The sequence below is a fragment of the Staurois parvus genome, unplaced genomic scaffold, assembly GCF_062004578.1.
Source record: "Staurois parvus isolate SC_StPar_1 unplaced genomic scaffold, SC_StPar_1.0 ptg000152l, whole genome shotgun sequence".
NCBI lineage: Eukaryota > Metazoa > Chordata > Amphibia > Anura > Ranidae > Staurois > Staurois parvus.
Window position 1 is genome coordinate 989663 of NW_028317948.1, and position 25176 is coordinate 1014838.

The following is a 25176-nucleotide window of genomic DNA, read 5'->3' on the forward strand; positions in this document are numbered from 1 at the left end:
TGGCGTTTTTTCTGCTAAGAATGCATTTTATCATGAAAAGCCTCTACAGTATGTTTATGGAAGCAATCCAGATGGTGAATAACTTGCTGGAAGGGAATTGATGGAGAATTTTGCTACACAGCCATCTGCGAAGCTTGCTGAAGATTGTATAGCATGCACCACAATTAAATTAGTTAAATAGTTAGATTGTGTAGTGGTAATGCATAAGTCTGAATGTGCCCTAACATTTTTCTTAAAAAGCACACCATTTAAAAAAAAATTGTTCCCATCTGTACATTGTGGTCCACTGCGTCTCAGGTGCAGTGGGGTGCCATTTAACATTGACAGCGCACTGCATGCTCAAACATCTATTGAGGTAACACACATTAATGCAATGCATGTGTTTGAAGCTGGACTATGCATTGTGGTGTGCTGCCTTGTGAAGGTCCATTTTTTTCATGTGTCAAGGTGCAACAACAGAACATTGGATCATTCACATGCAACATAACATACAGCTACCTCCTTCACACCAGCTGTGCGCATATATATGGCCTCTCAGGATGTGGGCCTTAATGGCCATACATGTGTGCCAGAATGTAAACAGAACTGTGCCGGGAGCGCACACGCTGCATGCTCTCGGCACAGTTACCAGGGACTAACAGAAAGCTACCGATCTCTACTTGTGATTGGGAGCTTTCTGATCATGTAAACACTGTGACAGGCAATCATAGCGATCACATGATCAGAAGCCCCACTTCCCAGCATCAAAAACCCCTTAAAGGACCGGGAGGAGCCGGCACCAAGGGGTTAAAGGGTTAGCTCACCTTTACTAAAAAAGTGCCTATGCAAGTAAGGGGTGCCTGTAGATAAAAAAAACAAACTATGCAAGTTTGACTATAGTTGCCTGCCATTCTGCCACACTGCTAAGACACTCCAAGCTGTTACTGCTCACCCCCATCAGCACAGGAGCGTGCTCTTGAACCCCCACACGTGTGGTCCATTATCTCCTCTATCACAGCATCACTGAGCTGAGAGCTTCTGCAACAGGGGAGAGTGAGGGCATGTGAGGGGGTTTGAATTGGCTAGGAGTGTCCGGATAGGATGATGCTTTCTCTGGGACATGGACAATATTTAGCTTTGGTCATAGCTGCACAGTTTGTATTTATATACAGGCACCCCTTACCCACATAACCAGTTGTTGGGAAAAGTGAACTTATCCTTTAAAGCAACAATCTAGCCTAGCCTTAATGTCATTAAGACTATATAGGATTTTTCCACAGACCTAACTTGTTGGCAGGTGCAGTTGGCTTGCCTGTCACTAGATAGCCCTATTGCCATTAGAGTATTGTAAAGAGGAAAGTTCTAAGTGGGTGTTAGTTCTCCTTTTAGAACAGTTCCTCCGTTTTGATGTCAGGGGTGTAGGGAGTGGCCATATAAAGTCCAGCTGTAGGACGGGCCCAAGAGACAGGACATGGGAGGTTGCTAAGATGTAGTCTCTTGCACTGCTGATCTAAAGGGCTTTTTGCAATGCTGAAGTCACAGGTGAGGTGGTACAGAGCATGGAAGGAATAATTGTAGTTGTCTTGTCTCCCCTGACCTTCTTCTGCAGGTCTTGCAGAAGGCCTGGACAGAGTCCTCTGATAAACGTATTAGTGAAGGCCTGGGAATAAGTATGCCATCTGGGAGAGTGCCTGGCTGGGCAGAGCTATGGAAGGGACATTGTCAAAAGAATGGTATACTAAAGAAAGCACTCTGATCTTCCTGACCTTCAGCTGCAGGTCCTGTGGTTTGGGGATTGAAGCTTAATGCTGTGGACTTAGTATACTCAGGTCCAAACTCTGTTGTGCTCCCCAGGAGAGGAATGGAGGTGTAGAGAGAAGATGGCTGAAAGATCCTGTGCTCTGCAATGACTGCTACAGAAACAGAATGTCTAACCCTGCATGTGGCATTCCATGCCAAAGTTTCTGCTGGTATGTCCATGTGATATGTCATGGAAAAGTTACAGTAAAGTGCGGGAAATGCATTTGTGCATGGACATTCCTTTATTTTCAAATATTAAAGTGAATTTAACCGGTTCCCGCCTGGCCTATGGCTGAATGGCGGCTGGCAAAAAACCTCGTCCCTCCAGGTGGACGCCATATGGCGTCCTTTCAGGCATGCGCAGTTTGCATGCCAGCAGAGCCGCGCAGTGGCGCAATCTGTCACCGGCCGTGTACCTCAGACACGGCCGATGACAGATCTGTGTATTGGTCCTGTTGCCGGTACCATGTGACCTGCTGTGACCAATCACAGCAGGGCACATGACAGTTGTATACAATGGATGGCTTCCTATCATGCCATCCATTATATACAAGTGTGGCTAGCTGTGAATGGTCACAGCGATCACATGCACAAGCTGGGCCAATCACAGCCCAGCTGTGTCATGTGATTAGCTGTGGCCAAATCACAGTTAAAGGAAAAACAAAAACAAAAAAATCCTGAATGAATCGATTTCATTCAGGTAAATGCTTGCTTATAGCAAAGTAATTCTTTGCTATAAGCAAATTGTGTAAAAAAAAAAAATAAATAAATAAATATAGATCACTTCCCAAAAGTAGTACAATGTTACTACAGTAACATTATACTACTTTGGTCATAGTGAAATATGAAAAAAAAACTTTTAAAAAAGAGAAAAAAGTAATAAATAATAATAAAAAAATTATCAATTTTTTTTTTCGTACTGACACCAGTCAGTGTCCCTGATCACCACCATGCCAGTTATATGATGGCGATGTACTGCACTGGTGACAGTATGTAAAAAAAAAAAAATAGTGAAAATCATTCTTCATTTCCGAAAAATTATGACAAAAAAATTACAACTTCAAAAAACTCACCATGCCTGTTATGAAATACGTCGGACTGTCTACTTTGCAAAAAGGGGTCATTTGGGGGATATCTGTAGTGTTCTGACATTCTTGGACCTCGAGAAATTAGATTGGCTATCAGTACTTCAGGATCGATCAATTTTCAGATATATACCATAGTTTGTGAACTCTAACTTTCCTACAAACTAAATAATAAATACTAATTTGAGTTATTTTCACCAAAGACATGTAGTAGAATACATTTTGGCCTAAATTTGTGAAGAACAATTATTTATTTGCAAACTTTTATAACAGAAACAAAGAAAATGTGTTTTTTTTTTTTTTCAAAATGTTCGGTCTATTTTTGTTAATTTAGCAAAAAATAAAAACCCCAGCGGTGATTAAATACCACCAAAAGAAAGCTCTAGCTTTGTACTTTGGGTACAATGTTGTATGACCGCGCAATTGTCATTCAAAGTGTGAGAGCGCTGAAACCTGAAAATTGGCCTGGGCAGGAAGGGGGTAAAAGTGCCCTGTATGGAAATGGTTAAAGGCAGATTTCTTGAAATTAAAAAACATGTCATACTTACCTGCTCTGTGCATTAGTTTTGCACAGAGCAGCCCCAATCCTCCTCTTCTTGAGTCCCCTGCTGGCTCTCCTGGCCCCTCCTTCCTGCCAAGTGTACACATAGCAAGCCGCTCCCTAGCCGCTGCTCTGTGTGTCCATTCACACATGCAGTGTAGCTTGGCCCTGACCCCCACTCTCTATTCATTGGCTCACTAGTTGTGATTGACAGTAGTTGGAGTCAATGGAGGAAGAATCCCAGGAGAGCTGCTGCTCTTGTGCACATTGCTGGATCGAGATGGGGCCCAGGTAAGTATTAAGGGGGCTGGAGGGACTGCTGCACACAGAAGGTTCTTTACTTTCATGCATAGAATGCATGAAGGTAAAAAATCTTGAGCCTTTACAACCACTTTAAGTGAGTGAGGGGATGTCGTGGGGAAGCCTCAGGCCAAGAGTATGATACAATGTGGCAGAGAGTTTCTCAACAGGTGAGTGGTTGTCCTATCCGAAAAGATTGGAGGGGGGCTTGCATAGTTTGGTGCCATCACCTGCCCAATCATAGTCCCCCTTACTAACGTCTGAGAATTTTTATTATATGTGGATTATGAGTTGCTGAATATAGGAGAACGGAACAGCATGAATGTAATGGAGAAATAGAATACACGTCATGAGAATGGATAGTTGGTAACGCTCAACTAAGCCCAAAGTACAGAAATCAACATTGTACAGAAAAATTATTTGTATTCTAAAGCACCATGGTCTGTGTACACATTGCTCCTTCACACAGAAAATAAGTATAGTGTGAAAGAAAAGAGAGAGGTGTCACTATATAACACACATGGAACTGTGAAATCCTATTAAGAAATATTTTTAGAGTTCATTGATGTCAGGAAAAAACAAAAATGTACCCCATGATTCTGTCAGGAGGTTCCTCAAATAGGTTGTTTGTTCCAGAAGACGATATGACTTTGTGATTGAGACACATGATTTTCACATTTAATAAGTACTGAAAAAATGTGCTTTATTCCGCTTTACAAAAACTGTAAAGAAAATTGCCTTTCGACACAGCAGAAAGGGGTTATTTTAAAACATTTTTGTATTGTTTTGTGCATTTATTAAGAATAGCTGGATCATTTTTGTTGACTTCCCATTACTTAATGTCAATGTCCAACAAGTGAGAAGAAATCTTTCAGCAGAAGCACAGTCAGGAAATACAAAACACAAATTCTAACTCTTCTCCAATATATCCAAAAAGCTTGGGTTTCAAAGGAAAAAAACATGTAAATGAAGTATGTGCAAACCACTATAGATTCCCTTTAAATTACACCTGCTGTCATGTCAGGTAGTATAACAGTACGTATGCATGCCTAATGCATCCTGAGAGCACAGCAAGTATTCCACCACCTTTCTGCACTGTTTGTTTCTCCAGAAATTAATTTCATGCTTCACATGCAAATTTCAACTTCATGTGATCAGCAAGTTACCAGACGTTGAAGGGTAAAATACGCCTTTGCTTTTTGCAGGTTACAGGTACAGGTTTTTAAGCAGAGCTGCTAATTGTGTTCACTGATCTATGGATGGTAAGTAGAGGGAGCAGTTACCAATCTCTATATATGAAATAATAAAACCATACACATAAAAGTGTCAGTCAGCTAAAAAAAATTACTTCAGGTAAATGAAACCACTCATTATAACCTTACTAATTAACCAATTTCGAACCTTGCACTATTTTGTGGAATTTATAGTTTGATAAATGATATAATACGAAGGTGGACAGTTTAAAATATGAATCATTATAAAAAAATACTTGATTTTAGATAATGATTGCCACTCAAATGATAGCAATTTTCTGGAAAATATACCTTTCTATTATTACAGCAGGGTTGTATAAGTTATTATTAAAGCTAGGGGTATATTTTCCTAATGGTGGGAAGCACAATAACCTTACATTCATTCACTCATAACATGTAGAGCAGTCTTTCAAGTATTGAACATTATTAAAGATGCAAACTACTCTGGATTTTAGCCTGTGCATATATGTGTGTGCGTTTTTACGTTTTATTAGTTTAATCTTTATTAGAACACAAATTACCCCAAAGAAATGAATTCTCGGTTTCAATTCATTTCTTAACAATGTAATTTACCACAAAGTAGTTAAAGCATAGATGTTTAAAAAAAAATCTCCAAGACACCCATATATTGCAATTACAAGTCTATATGTTACACTTTAATTACTCTAGAAACATTTTATCTTATTAAACCAAGACAAAATAGATGGTGCTAATGGTAATTTCCAGTGCGAAGATACTTCAGTTCTTTGCGTGAGTTTAATGAGGAATCAAACTATTATGATACCTCCATATGAAACATTAGAGACTTGAAATAAATAAAGCCAGGGATCCAGGTGGATAACACCATCAGAGATCCTAAATATTACATTTGTAACTTTAGACCAGGGGTCTCCAAACATTCTAAACAAAGGGTCGGTTTACTGTCCATCAAACCTTAGGTGGGCCAGACATTGGTGTCTGTGGAAGGAATAGTGCCCTCTCATTGGTGTCAATGGAGATATAGTGCCCCGTCATTGGTGTCAGTAGGAGAAATCGTGCCCCGTCATTGGTGTCAGTGGGAGAAATAATGTCCCATCATTGAGGTCAGTGGGAGAAATAGTGCCCTGTCATTGGTGTCAGTAGGAGGAATGGTCCCCAATCATTGATAGTGGGAAGAATAGCGCTCAATTGTTGATATCAGTGGGAGGAACGGTGCCCAAACATTCTAAGCAAAGGGCCAGTTTAGTGTCCATCAAACCTTAAGGGGGCTAGACATTGGTGTCTATGGAAGGAATAGTGCCCTGTCATTGGTATCAATGGGAGAAATTGTGCCCCGTCATTGGTGTCATTGGGAGAAATAATGTCCCATCATTGAGCTCAGTGGGAGAAATAGTGCCCTGTCATTGGTGTCAGTAGGAAGAATGGTGCCCAATCATTGATAGTGGGAAGAATAGCGCTCAATTGTTGATATCAGTGGGAGGAATGGTGCCCAAACATTCTAAACAAAGGGCCAGTTTACTGTCCATCAAACCTTAGGTGGGCCAGACATTGGTGTCTGTGGAGAAATAGTGCCACGTCATTGGTGTCAGTGGGAGAAATCGTGCCCCGTCATTGGTGTCAGTGGGAGAAATAATGTCCCATCATTGAGGTCAGTGGGAGAAATAGTGCCCTGTCATTGGTGTCAGTAGGAGGAATGGTGCCCAATCATTGATAGTGGGAAGAATAGCACTCAATTGTTGATGTCAGTGGGAGGAATGGTGCCCAAACATTCTAAACAAAGGGCCGGTTTACTGTCCATCAAACCTTAGGGGGGCTGGACATTGGTGTCTGTGGAAGGAATAGTGCCCTGTCATTGGTATCAATGGGAAAAATAGTGCCCCGTCATTGGTGTCAGTGGGGGAAACCGTGCCCCATCATTGATGTCAGTGGGAGAATTAGTGCCCCATCATTGGTGTCAGTGAGAGAAACAGTGCCCTATCATTGATGTCAGTGGGAGGAATAGTGCCCAATCATTGGTGTCAGTGGGAGGAATGGTGCCCAATCATTGGTGTCAGTGGGAGGAATGGTGCCCAATCATTGGTGTCAGTGGGAGGAATGGTGCCCAATCATTGGTGTCAGTGGGAGGAATGGTGCCCTATTGTGGGTGTCAGCGGGAGGAATAGAGCACACTTGTTGGTGTCAGTGGGAGGAATGGTGCCCAATCATTGGTGTCAGTGGGAGGAATATTGTGTCTTGTAAGTAAGAGGAACAGTGCCCAAAGTGCCAGATAAAGGCAAGAAAAGGGCCGCATTCGGCCGCCGAGCCACAGTTTGGAAACCACTGCTTTAGACCAATATGTTTGCATAACTGTGCAGAACCGCAATATATATCCAATGGTTCCTTCTGTATAACATTTAAACTTTAATAAGTAAGCTATGGAGATGGGTCGAATCTGTTACAGGGAAAGGTGCCAGTTTGCAGCTAGTTTAATATTCACATCTTCATATTTTATGCTTATAGAAGAGGTGTAACTTAACTTTAGCATCTTACATTTTTGATCATTAATCATATTACCGAAATCCCTTTCCCATTTTCCCAAATAGCCTGGAAAAGTTGGCAACCCTCATTTTAAGATAGCACAATACATACAAGAAAAAAACTCTATATGGTTTAGATCCGATATCTACATGATAGGAAGAGAGTATAAAATGCTTGACTGGGCTGTACATCCTTGAATCTCCTAGGAAAAAATCCTGACCTTTCCCTTAACTAGTTGCCGACCGCAGATAGCCGAATGACGGCTGCACTGCGGCCGGCCAGTTCTGGGTGGACGTCAGGGGGCGCGCACCCATCAATCTCCGTGATCGCTGTGTCCTATGGACACAGCTGATCACGTGATGTGGTAAAAGGCCAATCACAGCGGCCTTTTACCACGTGATCAGCGGTGTCCAATGACACGCTGATCACAGGGAAATGCAAGTGCCGGTTCTCGGCTGCACTTTCCTCACGCTGTCAGATCGTGAGGAAAGTACTGCCGAGAACCAGCAGTTGTCAGAGCGAGGATCGGCACCGCTCATCAGGGCACTGATGATCAGTGCCCTGATGATCGGTGCCCAGCAGTGCCACCCGCAAGTTACGCCCACCTGTACCCAGCAGAGTGCCCACTAGCTCCGCCCACCTGTGCCCAGAAGTGTGCCCACTAGCTCCGCCCACCGGTGCCCAGAGGTGCCACCCACCTGTGCCCAGCAGTGCACCCACCTGTGCCCAGCAGTGCACCCACCTGTGCCACTCTGCAGTGTCACACACCTGTGCCCAGAAGTGCCACCTACCTGTGCCCAGCAGTGCCACCCACCTGTGCCCACCCACCTGTGCCCACCAGTACCACCCACCTGTGCCCACCCACCAGTGCTGCCCACCAGTGCCACCCACCAGTGCAGCCCAGCAGTGCTGTCAGTCAGTGCCACCAGTCAGTGCCCAGCGGCTGTGTCAGTCAGTGCCGCCAGTCAGTGCCCAGCAGTGATGCCAGTCAGTGCCGTCTATCAGTACCCATCATCAGTGTCACCTATCAGTGCCGCCTATCAGTGTTGCATATTAGTGCCGCCTATCCGTGACACCTCATTAGTGCTGTCTATCAGTGCCGCCTATCCGTGCCACCTCAGTACTGCCTATCAGTGCCCTTTAGTGCTGCCTATCAGTGCCCATCAGTGCCGCCTATAAATGCCCATCCGTGCCGCCTCATCAATGCACATCAGTGAAGGAGAAAAATTACCTGTTTGAAAAATTTTATAATAGAAACAAAGAAACTTTTTTTTTTCAAATTTTTTGCAATTTTTTTATTTATAGCGCAAAAAGTAAAGCGCCCAGTGGCGATTAAATACCACCAAAAGAAAGCTCTATTTGTGAGAAAAAAATGATCAAAATTTCATATGGGTACAATGTTGCATGACCGTGCAAGTGTCAATCAAAGTGCGGCAGCGCTGAAAGTATAAGTGCCTGGTAGGCAAGTGGTTAAATCTACCAAGGAAAGCAGCAAATGACCCTTACCCACCGGTCACATCAAAGCCGATTTTGAAATCATGCAACTTACAGTGAAGTCGCACGATTTCAAAATCGGGTGACCTGACAATTTAATTGCGATTTGCAAGACATCTGATTATAGATGCATGCACTACTTTAGAAATCGACGTGGCTCCGACCAAGTTGGAACCGCACCAATATAACTGCTTTAATAGCGGACAATAGAGTGCGCCTTGGCAGACGATTTGTAAGTCGCAGGGCTACATGCGAAGTCGCACCCGATGTGACCAGGGGCTTAAAAACAATGAAGGCACAATATGTTATCTTGTGTCCATTTTAAAAAAACACTTATCATTCAGGCCTGAAGGAAACATATTATGGCCATTAATGGTGAATTAGGGCATCATATGACACACTTATGGAGAAAGTCCCACTGACGTAGCACCAGCCTTGTAAGTTTCTACAACAAAGAGGTAATCAAAAAGTCCTGAAATATTTATTCCACTATTTCCATAGCAACCCATTTTTTGTATTATTGTCTAATGTCTATAAATCTTGTCAACAATGTAGGAATGAAGTATCTTCTAAAATCAGGCATAGTCTGCTATATCAGATATTATTAAAGCGGAGATTCCAGGATGTTTTGAGCTCCAAAAAAACTGTTTTGAAATCTTAATTATAGTTTTTTTTTAAAAAAGCACAATTTTATATAGGTAGCAACTGATATTAATAAACAAGGGAAGCATTGTATATTTCCTTTTTTTAAAATATTTATTCTCCCCACACATGAACAGAACATTTTCTTCCAGGATCGTACTGTACCTAGGCTAGGTTCACACCTATGCAGGTTGCATTTGAGCTGTTTATGCATTGCATTTTGCGTTGCTTTTTGTGTTTTTGCACCTGTGTTTTTTACGTGTTTTTGCTGTGTTTTTGATGCGTTTTGCTTTTGTTTTCATTGATTTAACTCTTTCCTGCTACGCAGGTTTAAAACGCAAAACGCTGCTTTTCTGCAGCATATCAATCAAAGTCTATGGAACCAAAAGCTCAACTTTGTGCATTTAAAAAAAAGTCCTTGACCCTTTCCAAGAAAAGGAATCGGGTGAAAACGCGCAGATGTGAACATGTCCCATAGGAAATCATGTTAAATGGACTGTACTACGTTTCTCCAAAATGCTGCAGAAAACGCCTAGGTGTGAACCTCTAGGGTTACTTATACTTACTGTAAGATTGGACCGTAATTCATTTTAAATATAGTGACCCAGCATGTAGTATTTCCAAATATCTCCATTTTTTTCCTGCTGTCACTGAAATAAGTAGGAGCCCAAAGAAGAGGCTTTAGAGCGGAAGAAACTAATATTCATAACTACAGATTTCCATAAAAGTAAAATCTGAAAGTTTGTGGTAACACTCTAGCTCTTTCAAAGGATTATGAATGGATATGGATACTTGTTGGATAAAGAAAAGAAAAGCATTGGCATAGGCTGCCAGCTTGTGTTTTTGATGATTAATATGTACACCACACATATCAGGGTTTAATCTCACAGAATGCAAGAAAGCTTCAGATGAAATAATGAATAAAATCAGTGAAAGGAGAGGGAATGAGAGTAGACTGTTAACCCTATCTCTTGCAGACAGGTAACAGTATAAAACACTAGTCCTATTAAGTATTCTTGGTCCAAAACCAAAATGAGATGGAGTTGTCCACTTGAGGTCCAGATGATTTTATCCCCTTCATGACCAGAGCATTTTTTTTGCTATTCATACCTTTTTTTCACAGAAATAGAGCTTGCTTTTTTTCACCACTTTTTTTTTTTTAATGAAAAAAACCTGAAAATTAAAAAAAAACAATATTTTTTACTTTCTGCTATAAGACATATCCAATAAAAAGATGTAAAAATTTTTTTTTTATAAATTTAGGACAAAAAGTATACTTCTACACGCCTTTGATTAAAAATAAATCCAGTATGTGTATATTGATAGGTTTGTGTGAAAGCTATAGTGCCTACAAACTGTGATTATCTATCTATCTATCTATCTATCTATCTATCTATCTATCTATCTATCTATATATATATATATAGATATATATATATATCTATATATATATAGATATATATATATACTGGAATTTATAGTGGGACTGGGATAGTGCAGCGGGCAACATGACACTAATTGGGAACTGAGTAACTGCCACTGACATCACCAGTGACACTAATACAATGATCAGTGCTAATATTATGCACTCTCACTGTACTAACGACATTGACTGGAAAGGGGTTAATATCTAGGTGTGCCTAACAATGTGTTATATGTGCTGCTTTTACTACTAGATGTGTTTGTTCTTTCTCCCTGCTTTGCATGTTGTATGTCATACTTACCTGCTCTGTGCAATGGTTTTGCACAGAGCAGTCCTGATCCTCCTCTTCTTGCGTCCCCTTTCTGTGCTCCTGGCTCCTCCCCCTGCTGAGTGCCCCCAGAGCAAGCTACTTGCTCTGAGGCACTCATGTCTGCTCGCTCCTGAGCCGACTCTGTGTATCTGAAAGACACACAGAGCACGGCTCAGCCCCAACCCCCCACTCCCTCCTCACTGGCTGTGATTGACAGCAGCGGGAGCCAATGGCTCAGCCAAAGAGGAGAAAGAGACTCAGAAGAGCTGCTGCTCTCGTGCACATTGCTGGATCGAGATCGGGCTCAGGTAAGTACTGGGGCAGCTGAAGGGGAAGCTGTGCACTGAAGGTTGTTTTACCTTCATGCATAAAATGCATGACGGTAAAAAAACCCTCAGACTTTACAACCACTTTGTGTGTTTCCAGAAAAAGTAAAAAGAAAATAAGGGAGAGGAGAGTTACATCCACTCCCATGGCACTTAAATAGACACCATATGAGAGGGTGAGACTCTGCTTATTCCTCCTCCTCCAACAAATGGCCACACAGTTTTTCTTGCTATAATTTTTTTCTGCCAAGAAGGGTCCGTAATCTTTGTTGTAGGGGGGATCTTCTCATTACATTATTTGAGTATTTTTTTAAGCCTGAATATATTAAAGGAGAACTCCTGGCCTGCACTTCACTGAACACTTTAAAAACCATAGTACATCAGTGGCAGGTAGAGGTAGACCCTTATTTATTTTATTTATTACAGGTACTTACATAGCGGCGTCAATGTAGGCATCACTTTACATATATAGTGTACATTCACATCAGTTCCTGCCCTCAAAGAGAGTATACTCTAAGGATCCTAACTCATATTCATACATACACATACTAGGGCCAATTTATACAAGAGCCAATTTACCTACCAGCATGTCTTTGTAGTGTGGGAGAAAACCGGAGTACCCGGAGGAAACCCACGCAGGCACGGGGAGAACATGCAAACTCTTAACAGGTAGTGCCGTGGTTGGGATTCGTCCCTTATTTTGTAATTGGCTGTTCAAGTTGTCTGTTAGCATACATTTATGAATAAAGTGGCGTAGAGAATGATAACCACTATAAAACAGATATTATTGTAAGTGGGTGAATTTTATTTGCTTGTGTCAACATTTGCTGGAAGCAAAATACTCTTTTTGTGTGGGTGTAAAACTAAAATCCCTTCTAGCATATATTTGATTTATCTGCAGTAGTCTGCTGTAATTTTCAGTAGTTTTAGCATTTCTTCAACCTGCTACTTTGCTTCACTTAGGTGGTCGCCTTCATGAACTCCCCCATTGGACAGTATTTGGAAGAGCACCCATTCATGTCCCTCTCACTTCTGGTCTTTGTAGCACTGTCTGCAGTTCCATTTGGCCTGTTTCTGACTATGATCGTTGGGACAGCAGTAATTGCATGCCTTGGGGTCATAATAATTGAAGGTAATGAATAGATACTTGAAAAGATGATTTATAACTACTGTATATTGTGTTTTTACGTAGCTATGAAACAGCTTACATATAGTTATTTCAAATGTTTGTATAAATGTTTGGCCAGTATTCTGCTTTAAAATGGGCAACATTTTATATTCTAGTAACTGTATGTAACAGAATTCCTGCAATCTGCAAATAACATATCAATCATAGGCATCATTTATACAAAGTGAATGAAGATTCCAACACACAGCATTTAACCACAGCCTTATACTGAAATGTTAACCTAAAGTTGATCTATACTTAAAGGCTAAATATAGTTTAAAGCAGATCTTCACCCTAAAAGGAAAAAAATAAAAGTGAGCAGCTACAAATACTGTAGCTGCTGACTTTTAATAAAAGGACACTTGCCTGTCCAGGGATTCAGCGCTGTTCTCAGTGACGGCATGTTTACTAAGGGAAGCCAGCTGTGACTCCATGTGGACTTACATCTGGTATCCCACTGTACATGCGCGAGCTACATTGCACTTTGTAAATGATCCTGCAGCCTTCTGGGACTTGTTACATGTTCCAGAAGGCTGCGGGCAAAGAGGGTGGGGCAACTTCTGCTTGGATTGCCTAGGCGATTAAATCAGAAGTGGGTATTTATCAAAACTAAGTACCTGCCCCCCCTCCCTCCAAAACAAATTATTGTGGAAATATGATAGAGGAGGGGGGAGGAGGACATAAAGTGGAACTTCCTGTTCATGGGTCACTGCAGCCAAAAACTAACAGCTGCCTGCACGCTAAAGCAGAGCATTTAGCATGCAGGCGGTGTGAAGGAGCCCTTAGATACACTCACCGGCCACTTTGTTAGGTACACCTGTTAAATTGCTTGGTAACACGAATTGCTAATCAGCCAATCACATGGCAGCAACCCAATGCATTTAGGCATGTAGACATGGTGAAGACTACTTGCTGAAGTTCAAACCGAGCCAGGGGCGGACTGACCATTTGGAAACTCAGGCACTGCCCGAGAGCCCGGGGTCAGTAGGGGGCCCCATGAGATGCCCCTGGTACCTTTTTCATAGGCTTTTTTGAGTTTGGGCAAGGACACAGGGGCCCCATGATCCCTTATTGCCCGGGGGCCCCATGAGTTGTCAGTCCGCCCCTGAACTGAGCATCAGAATGGGGAGGAAAGGGGATTTAAGTGAGTTTCGACCTTCAGACCTTCACCCCAGACATTACATGTCCTTCTCAGACCCACTTCGAATGTGGCATGGTTGTTGGTGCCAGACCGGTTGGTCTGAGTAGTTAAAAAACTGCTGATCTACTGGGATTTACACGCGCAACCATCTCTAGGGAAATCAAGACTCATCAGACCAGGGAATGTTTTTCCAGTCTTCTATTGGAGGTAGAGTGGAGAGGGATTAGAAAACCTGTCGGGGTTCTTATTGCTGTCTGTGTCCCCTTTAGGAAGATTCAGCCTCTCTATTTGTCCTGGTCATCGCTATCACTGAGAGTGAAATAAATTCCAAATTTTGAGGGGTCACCAGAACAAGAATGGGGGGGAAATCTTCCAGTGGGGACACTAGAACCTGGTGACAGCCAGGGGTTCCCTCGCTTTTAATGGATTTCCTCTCACTTATTGCTGCAGCTAAGGGACAGGAGGTGAAGAGATCTCCCCAGTGGAACACAAATGTAAAAAAATAACTGTATTAGTAAAGTGATATCCTCTTCCTTTTTTTTTTTTTTTATTTTTTTTTATTTTAGAAGAGGAGGTCCACACATACCTATTATGTGTAGTCCATTTCTTCTTAATATCCCTTACCTCCTGTAGCCAGAAGTCCAAAGCCACTGTCCTTGGCTGCCAGTTTGGGGGTGTCTCCTTTGCTTAAGGTGACCAGAGTTCCCCAGTTTCCCAGGACAGTCCCAGATTTTTGGGGACTGTCCCTGAGGGAAAAAAGGCCTCAATGTCTTACTCCAGTTAAAAGAATGTGTTCCTGATTTCTTTCCAGCTTTAATAATGGTGTCCGCAGCCTGGGCTACTGAATGGTAATCCATCTAAACAACATTTCTGTGACTGGCCTGGAGCAAGAGGAGGGAGAGTTGTGCCTACTCCCGACTGTGTCTGGGGGTTATTGATGATGTCACATGCCAATATTACTTGGTCTTCCCAGTCTCTCCCCTCTTTGCTTGTGCAGACTTCCTTGCTGGAAGTTTCACCTTGCCTTTGCTTGTGATGGTGACCTGCAGTGCAAATCCTGGGCAAGCACTGCATGCCTGTTTTTGATGCATTCCAGTTCCTTTTTGTTTTTCTTTCGCCCTTTTAGGCCCAACACCATAGTATGAGAAACATCCCCATATCATGATGCTTGCACAACCATGCTTCATTGTCTTTATAGTGTACTGTGGCTTGAATTCAGTGTTTGGGGGTCATCTGACAACTGTCTCTGGCCACTAGACCCAAAAATAACAATCTTACTTTCATCAGTCCACAAAATGTTGCGTCATTTCTCTTTAGGCCAGTCAATGTGCTCTTTGGCAAATTGTAAGCTCTTCAGCACGTTTTTTTTTTTTCAACAGTGGGACTTTGCGGGGTCTTCTTGCAGATAGCTTGGCTTCACATAGGCGTCTTCTAATTGTAACAGTACTCACAGGTAACTTTAGACCTTCTTTGACCTTTTTGGAGCTGATTGTTGGCTGAGTCCTTGCAATTCTGGCTATTCTTCTATCCACTCGAATGGTTTTTCGCTTTCTTCCATGTCTTTCAGGTTTTGGTCGCCATTTTAAAGCATTTGCGATCATTTTAGCTGAGCAGCCTATCATTTTCTGCACTTCTTTTATATGTTTTCCCCTCTCCAATCAACTTTTTAATCAATGCACGCTGTTCTTCTGAACAATGTCTGGAAGGACCCATTTTCCTGAGAATTTCAGAGAGAACTGCACTGTAACCAGCATGTACATTTGCTGCCTTCCCTCCTTAAATAAGGGCAATAATTGCCACCTGTTTTTCAAAGAATGAATGACCTCACTAATAGAACTCCACACTGCTATTATTTTGAACATGCCCCTTTCAATTAGTGATTCAATTACACAGAATCAGCAGCATGCAAGTCATGACTGTTGGGTCTGTTGGATTTCTATTACTCTACTACACCTGCTAGTAAATTATTTGACATGTAGAAATATATAATTTCTACCAAAAACAGTGGTTGATCCGGTTAGTGATGTCTGACTGCTATTATTTTGAACATAACTTTATATACACACTAAATGGTCATGTGTGTGGACAGGCTGTGAGACAATTGTGCAGAGTAAAGATACCATCATTCCCTCATCATTCCCTGTGTTTGAGGAGAGGAGGACTCTGCAGAGAATGAAGAATTCATACAAAAGGTCCATAGGCAACACAGAGAGTGCTAGCCTGTGCTGCACCCAGGTGCCCCTAGGTAGCACTGCGCCCTAGGAGGCTGTCTAGTGGAAGCATCGACCCTGTATATAGAAATACTTTATTTGTATTTATAGATGTCTTAGAAACCTCTTTTGTGCCTCAGCTTACAGTGAATCAACTTTATAATTTATAGATGCTACTGTAAACCTATGATACTACCCCCCCCCCCTTTTTTTCCTCTTGAGTGCCATGCCAAGGTGGTTACCCTGAAGCTTACTTCCTTGGCTAAGTCTCTATTCTGATACCGAGGATGTGGATTCAGGATGACCTTCATTATAGTGGCTGTAAATGTATGATCACAATGTGGGGGCCTCCTTTTTGTTTTCTGATACTATTGCCGAGCTCTCTAGGGATGTTTTTTCTTTTTATTTCCAAGAGACCGAACTAATGATTGTTTAGGGGGAACACCCTCATTGGGGTACACTTTTTTTTATTATGTTACTGTTTCCTGTTTTTTTTTTATTTTTCATTATTCGTTTCTCTTTTTTACATTTTTGTATTGTGTATATTCTTTATAAAATTTTAATGGAAGAAAAAAAAACCTTTGATACTACAAAGAGCCAAGGTCAAGACAAGTGTTTGGATTCCGTTTAGGACGTAAGGATTTAGTGTTTGCATAAGGGTGGTTAAAGCATACCTAAACCCGAGAGCAAAAAATATATACAGGAGATTGCAGCTCACCATTCTTTAGATGAGATAATTGCATTAGTTTTCTTTTTTTCATTTTCTAAAAGCAAAGAAGAATATTCTGTCAGAATTCTTGTGTCCTTTTTAACTTTTTGTAAACATTTCAAAACAAAGTTAAGTGTTATTTATAAGCCAGCAGTGAATGCATTTTATATTTGGCAAAGTAAGAAAATATAGTTGTGATTTTGTTTATCAGGGGTAATGTAGAACTATTTAATTACCCCAGCTCTATAAATTTATTCAAGTAATAATGTCTAGGTATATCTGAACATATGGCTCTGATTTGATTCTTTGTCTAAGTGTGTGGAAACCAGGGCAAGAATAATGGGATTCAAATACTGCACAGTGTGTTCAGGGAATTATCATGAAAGCAAAAAGCAAGTAAGTGCTCTTGCTGGAGCAACAACCTGATTGCTTCTGGTCAACTCAACATCACATGATATTTATTCCTCATTGTCCTTAACATAATTAGATGCATTCAGTTGGAGATGTTTTCTTTTAGCATCTACTCAACACAATTCTGTTATATTTGTTTCCCATAATTTTCTCTGGCAGCCGGAGATAATAGAATATTCAATCTCGTCTGTCTTCAGTTCCTCAAAATATATTATTATTTATAAGGTATGAGCAAAGATGACCCAGATAAAGATAATACTGTTTTTGTTATTTTCTATTCACCTGCTGTAGTGAATGTTGCATCTAGTTGATTTCCAATATTACCAACTGAATTTTAAACATTTGGGAAGCCCTTCTTGTTTTACTCGGAATTTGACAGGTATTCAGATGTATTGCCTGTTCACTTTTATTTTGTTGACAGAAGATAAGAAAGAGATGTTAGAGTGTTTTGCATAAGCCTTTATCCTCTTTAGACTTTATTTTTTTTGTGTCAGAACAGGAAATTAAAACTGAAAATTATTTTAATTGGGATTTTATGTTGCTGATCTACCAAAAAGGAGCCATAGCATTGTAGTGGAGAAAGCTACATTGTTATCCAAATTATTAACAAATAAAAATCTAAAGTATTATGGTGGGGGGGCGGAATGTGGCCAGTGAAGGTAGAAAATGTCCTAGGCCCAGCATTAGTGAGAATAAACGTGGTCTTAGGGTTGGTGGTCAGTAGGAGGAGAAATAGTGCCCCATAATTGGTATTAGTAGGAGGAATAGTGCCTCATCATTGGTATTAGTATGAGGAATAGTACTCCATCATTGGTATTAGTAGGAGGAATAGTGCCCCATCATTGGTATTAGTAGGAGGAATAGTTCCCCATCATTGGTGTCAAATAGAGAAAAAGTGCCCCATCATTGGTGTCAGAGGGAGGAATAGTGCCCCATCATTGGTGTCAGTGGGAGGAATAGTGTCCCATCATTGGTGTCAGTGGGATGAATAGTGCCCCATCATTGATATTAGTGGGAGGAATAGTCCCCATCGTTGGTGTCAGTGGGAGGGATAGTGCCCCATCATTGGTTTTAGTGGGATAAATAGTGTCCCATTATTGGTATCAGTGTAAGAAATAGTGCCTCATATCATTGGTAGGAGTAGTGCCCAAGGGCCAGATAAAGGTTAGCAAAGGGCTTTATCCATCCCTGGGGCTGAAGTTTGGAGATCCTTTTTCAGTTTGCAGATCCTACAAAACCTTTTTTTTTAATCAAAGAATTATGAGAAGAAACCACTTTTAACACTGTTAAAATATCTCAAATTCTGTTTAGAATATAATAAAAGAAACAGGAAATATAATCTTTCAAATCTGATGAGACCAAAATTCTACTTTTTGGCATTACATATTTATTGGTAGATCTAACATTGTTACATGTATGGTCAGCTTTAGAATGGCCCAGTCAAAGCCCAAACCTCAATTCAATTAAGGATCTGTGGCTAGAGTTCAAAATAACTGTTCACCAATGGTCCTCACCCATTCTGACAGAGCTGAAAAAATGTTGCCAAAAAAAAGAGAAAAAAGTAAGATCCAGAAAAGCTAGTGTAGACTTGTCCTGAAAGCTTGCAGATGTAATTCTAGACATGGTGGTTCTGCCAAAAATTGAATCGGAATGTGACTGTCCTTTTTTGGTTATCTTTTGAGTCTCTGTACAAAGAAAAAAATATGTGGACATTGACAGTTCAAGTATGTTGTATGAATCAAATAGTAAAATTTCAAGTAAATCCAGTTTAATTTTAGGTTGTATCACTACAAAATGTAGAAAATGACTTATGCAAAGCACTTTAACTTGGAATTTCAGCCGTTCCTAGTTTTAGAAGCACTTAACTCAAAAATTCATAATTTAGCTTGGGGTAGAGGCGTGATCCATAATCAATGAAGAGTTACAGAATAGTAAGCTAATGTTCAACCAATGGCAACCAGCTAAAAGATCAATTCGGACTGAATTTACATATTAAATAAGGGAAAGAGCAGTGGGCAGGTTGTATTTGCTTCCATACCTTCATTGTGAAGTTCCATCAACATTTTTCTTTCAATGCCACTCCTTCTGGCTCTGCTTCTGACACTGCTTGTTAACCCTACTGCCAAACAAAAGGAAATCCCACATACTGCAAGTAGGAAAGTCAAAGTTCAATGCAAAATCTTCTTACACAGTTTAGATCAGAGCTGCAGGGAGAGATGATTGACGGAGAAACTTTATACCTGCAAATTATCAAAGAAGCATACAAATTGGTCTTTTCCTAGTGAGTTCCTACCTCCCAAACATATTGATCTTTCTCCAGTTATGTCCCACCTCCAGCAGACATACACATGCACAGACACACATATACAAACTAGTCTCTCTCCAGTGAGATCCAACCTCCAGCACACAGATTGGTCTCTCCAAATGAGATCCCATCTTCAGTACACACACACCACACACCTTTTCTCGGTGAGATTCCAACTCCAGCAAACAGATTGATCTTTCTCGGTGAGATCCCAACTCCAGCATACAGATTGATCTTTCCCGGTGAGATCCCAACTCCAGCATACAGATTGGTCTTTCCCGGTGAGATCCCAACTCCAGCATACAGATTGGTCTTTCTCGGTGAGATCCCAACTCCAGCATACAGATTGGTCTTTCTCGGTGAGATCCCAACTCCAGCATACAGATTGGTCTTTCTCGGTGAGATCCCAACCCCAGCATACAGATTGGTCTTTCTCGGTGAGATCCCAACTCCAGCATACAGATTGGTCTTTCTCGGTGAGATCCCAACTCCAGCATACAGATTAGTCTTTCTCGGTGAGATCCCAACTCCAGCATACAGATTGATCTTTCTCGGTGAGATCCCTACTCCAGCACACTAGCATATTAAACACCGTCCATGTCCTTCTCATATACATTGCAAACTACACACTGACACATAGACTGGAGGTTCAGCACTGAGAATGAAGCTCAGATTAGCAGCAGTCTCTGCCCCTCTTCAGAAGTAAAGTTGTTCATTGCTTCCCATTGTGTAGTCCAGGGGTGTATTTGTACATGCATCAGGGTGTGTGCATTTGTGTGTGCCTGAGTTTGTATACGCATCTTTCACATGTATTCTGCCTCTAGCACACAAACGTGACTCCCCAAACAATAAGCAACCAGCAGTAAGATACCCTCCAGTGCACAGAGATATTGCCAGTTTTAGAACAGCAAAGCATGTGCATTGAATCCCATCTCTGAGAAAAGGAAAAATGTTCCCTTGCAGTAGTAACCACCAAAACTCCCCTCCCCTGAAAGAGTTAAATGCTCTTTAGGTCTAGGGGGCTGCAAAATCAGTTTTACTTACCCAGTCCTCCACTTCCCAAGCAGATGGCAATCTCCTCTTCCCCCCTATGTCCCTTGTTTCCTCAGGTTCAATGCAGGGCTTTGGGTTCTGCATCAGACTTGATGACACCAGAGAACCTGCGACTACTGGAGAAGAGGTTACGGGGACCAGTCTTATAGCCTGGAGTGAGCCTGCAGGCAAGGAAGATCAAGTACACAAAAATTCTCTTTGTGCCCCCCTAGACCTCGATAATATTTGCTATCGTAGAGCTGAGGCAGCCCCATGGTAAGAGAGCCTTTTCCTTTCCCTAGAGTTCAGCGTTAACTAATCAGTGGCCATTCTAAAGTGTATGTGCATTAACACATCAGTGACCAATCTGCAGTGTTTGTGCATTAATCTCTCAGTGATAAGCTGTCACAGTAGAAGTGTTAAGCCCTCAACCTTCCGGTTTGATAAACATTATTCCCTCAGTGAAGCTGTATATGTAAGCATCTTCAAAAACATGTGCATTCCCCCCTCAGTGATACATATTCAGTTATTGTGCATAAACTCCTCAGGGACCTGTCCTCACATATATGCTGTAACACTCTATTACCCAGCACAGGTACATTAACCCCTCAACACCTATTCTCTTTGCATATCTGATAACTCCTCAATGTCTAGTCCTCAGTCCATATGCATTATCTGTACCCAGCTCATATATGTTAAACCATCAACATTCTGTATCAAATGGATGTGCTTTAACCTCTCAGCACTCCACAGTCCACAACACATGTGAAGTAATCCCTAACATTAATTCGTTGCACCACGCCAAATATCAGTATCATCTCCACTAACTCTGGATCAGTGGCCCTATTTTTTGTTTAAACAATTACAAGCAAAAATTCCATGCACCATCTCCCATGTCCCCAGCAATAATTCCACTGTTCCTGGACTCCGTGACACAGTCCCTGTTAATAACTCATTAAATTCTGATGTCTCCTTTTTAACACTCATTGCTCCGAATTCCAGTGGAACACTCTAGTATCTTCAGTATCCAATGGCCCAGAATAATCTGCTTTCATTATAGTAGGCCAGTTTCGTGGCCATTGATTTTAACCTCTATTCCTCCTCTGTAAAGCTCTTTGTGTGAAGTATTTGGCATCCATGCTACAGCTGTACAATTACTCCGCTTGTCTGCCTCCCTCCCCCACCCCCTTCTACTGCCACATTTGGCACTTTTTGTGGGGGAGCGGATACCTGGTTTTGACAGGCACTTCCGTCATAGCAAACTAAGCCAGAAGTTTGGCCTCCCTCCTTCCCCCATGCAGTCTTCTGGGACATTCACAGGTCCCAGAATACTGCTGCACCAATCAGGAGGCATAGCACAACTTGTACATGCGCAGTGGACACCCAGCTGTGAAGCTGCAAGCTGTCACAGCCTGGTGCCCACAGTTGTGATGCTGGCGCCAGGGAGAGAAGAGGGAGAGAAAGGACAGCGTGGGTGAGCACATCGCTGGATCCTGGGACAGGTAAGTGTGTGTTTTATTAAAAGTCAGCAGCTACAGTTTTTGTAGCTGCTGACTTTTAATAAACACAAAAATGACTGCAGCTTTGCTTTAGGGAAGTGAGTACCACCGAAATCTGACACATCCACTTCACAAATACAACTTTTGTAAGGCAGTGCAATTATCAAGTATAAGTAATGCACAGCAACCAGTTAGATTTCAGAATCAGAACAGTGAAAAAATATTTTTGATTGTTATAGATTTGTACTTTCAACATGGCATTTTTTTAGCCTTGTTATGTTGAGAAGTTTTTTAAATATATTAACAGTTATACTATTTTCAGTGCAATTCTGTTTGTGCTACTTCATTATTTTTGTCTTGTTTCTTAGGAATTGTTATAGCAGTGGGAGGAGTAACATTACTTTGTGTTCTGTGTGGACTTGTGATTCTGTCGTTTGGGGTATCAGGAGTACTCAGCATCTCTTACTTTGCTATATCTAGCATTTTAAACTACATACACACAGCCAGGTAAGCCATTTATATACTAATTAACTGAATTTAATTTCTTATCTTATTTTAACTTACTGGTTTAGTCCTCTTGCACACTACAGCTTGAAAAAGCTCAACATATCATTTACAATGTAGCCCATTATATACACTGTGCCTGGGCACACAGGCGCGTAAACAAGCGCCTCATATTCCTCATAAAAAAAAATAGGAAAATCTGCATTTTTGTCAGTAATTTATGCATAATTTGTGCATTTGCTTGCAAATGCATGCATTTGAGCATAAATATTAATTCATTTTCCCTAAGAATATATTATGTGCATGAATACGCGCAAAACAAATGCCTGAATTTACTGCCAAAGAAGCAGATGTTCAAACATCAGTACCGTGTGCATTTGTGTAGCATGCCCAAAAAAATGTCATCAATATAACCAGGAAGTGTGTAGCATGTTCAGTATCTCTGCCCTGCTTCTGGGACCCCCTCCCAGTATACAGTAAATGTCAGCTTTGTTTATTCAGAGAAGTCGGCAGCTGTAACTGTTAAAAAAGCAGTCTGAATCAGTGTTTATAAACTCTGCTCCAGATATGATTATACAAAAATAAAAAGTAACATATTGTTATTTTTGTATCATTCTGTTCATTCATCTGCAGATCAAAGGGATTACCTTGTCAGGGATAAGCCTGACTAGTAAAAAAAAAAGGTTTATTTTTAATTTTTTTTAATTAAATGTTCCTCTGCTTAACTCCTTATTAACCCTTTGTTTACTCTAACCAACCCTTAACCCCTTATTAACCCTTCGTTTACTCTAATCAACCCTAATTAACTCCTTAGTCTCCTTCTCTCTTCAACTGTTATTTTCCTGCTGATTTTTTATTTGTTTCTATTTTATTAATCATTAATATTTAATCTTTTTTGTTAATATTTTTACACATTTACCATACATTTACACATTTTCCATTTTAATAAGCTTTGTGCATATGTCAGTATCATAATTTTAGTGTCATTTTACACAGGAAAAATTACTGAATAAACTATGCACTTTTGTCTGCAGTAACACTATTTATTTTTAAACTTAACACTGTTCAAAAAAAGAGTGCATTTTGTTTAGTTTTGTTGAATTTTATTGTCTAAGGATTGAGAAAAAAAAGCATTGTTGCAAGACAATATCATGAACAGAAAGCCTTGTTTATCTCTAAAAACAATTTAAATAAATAAAAACGAACAAAAAAAAGATGTGTATCTTATTATCTTTAGTAATGACAAAATTATTGCCAAATCAAGAGATCCACAGCAGAAACATAAAAATTGCTCTGGCCCATAGGAAGTGAACAGGTGTGTCAGGCGAAATGATTTTGGAGTATTTCTAGCGGTTTTTTAAGTCAAGGAAATCAGCTAATGAATGAACAGAATAAATGAACCTGCCATGGACAAGAGATAACTATTCCCCATTTTTTTTATAAAGAAAAACACAGGAAAAGGGTATATGAATATAATATGCAGCAGTAGAGCCCAGAGATCTTCCATAGATTGTTTTAGCAGTTCCACCTTCTTGATATTACACGTAGAAAACAACTACACTCATGCTAATAAGAAACAAGATTAACTCCAATCAATTTCTCCAAAGGATATACTTGCAGTTTGCTTGAGAGGGCATACAGATTGTATAAATATTCAGTAGTAATGATACTGTCATTTCAAGTTGTAAACTGCCAGTGTTCTACAGTATGTGACTTCACTTAGAACATTCATGCTGGTTTGGCTTTAAAACTTGGATAAACATACAGTGGGGAAAATAATTATTTGATCCCCTGCAGATTTTGTACATTTGCCCACTTATAAAGAAATGAAGGGTCTATAATGTTCATCATAGGTATATTTTAAATGATAGAGACAGAATACCAGCCAAAAATTCAGAAAAACATGATACAAATGTTATAAATTGAGTTGCAGTTCAGTGAGTAAAATAAGCATTTGATCCCCAAGCAAAACATTACTTAGTACTTGGTAGAGAAACCCTTGTTGGCAAGCATAGAGGTAAGACCAGGGGCATATCTGCCACGAGGCAAACAAGGCATTTGCCTTGGGTGTCAGTTTACAGGGGGGCGGCGCTGCCCCCTAGACGGGACACAGTGTGTATCAGCGGTAGTGCCACCATAGGTGGGGGTACAGCCAAGCCGACACACAAGTAGGGTCACCCGAGCCAAGGGACCAGCTGCGGAGGAGGGTGGTGGGCAGATCCCTGATGTGCGCTGGGAGCGTGTGAGGGACAGGGCCCACTGTCAGTGTGCGCCGGGATGTGCAGGATGGCCAGGAGGTGCCAGCGGAGGGCCTGTAGAGGAGAAAGAAGAAGAGGACAAGGACAGGGTGGAGGAGCCCCCCACTCTTTTGAAGCTGCTGCCAGAGATCCTGGGGAGATGGGACACAGGCACCCCTTCTGGAGTGATCCTGACACCATCTGGAGTAGCCGCTGCTGGACAGGTAAGAGCTTGTAGGACAGGTGCTTCCCCACTCCTGTCTCACTGCCCCCCCTGACACACTGCCCCCCACCTGTCCCACTTCCCTCCC

The 25176-nt window shown here is 41.2% G+C and overlaps 1 protein-coding gene across 3 annotated transcripts in view; it reads left to right on the forward strand.

Annotated features, from left to right (window-relative positions):
* Positions 1–25176, forward strand: part of LDAF1 (lipid droplet assembly factor 1) — a 106786-nt gene that overhangs the window by 60970 nt on the left and 20640 nt on the right. For all 3 annotated transcript variants that reach the window (XM_089674784.1, XM_089674787.1, XM_089674785.1), the window contains exons 3-4: positions 12613–12781; positions 22493–22631. In XM_089674784.1, the coding sequence (XP_089530910.1) occupies positions 12613–12781; positions 22493–22631 (308 nt within the window). The remainder of the gene's footprint in view (positions 1–12612; positions 12782–22492; positions 22632–25176) is intronic.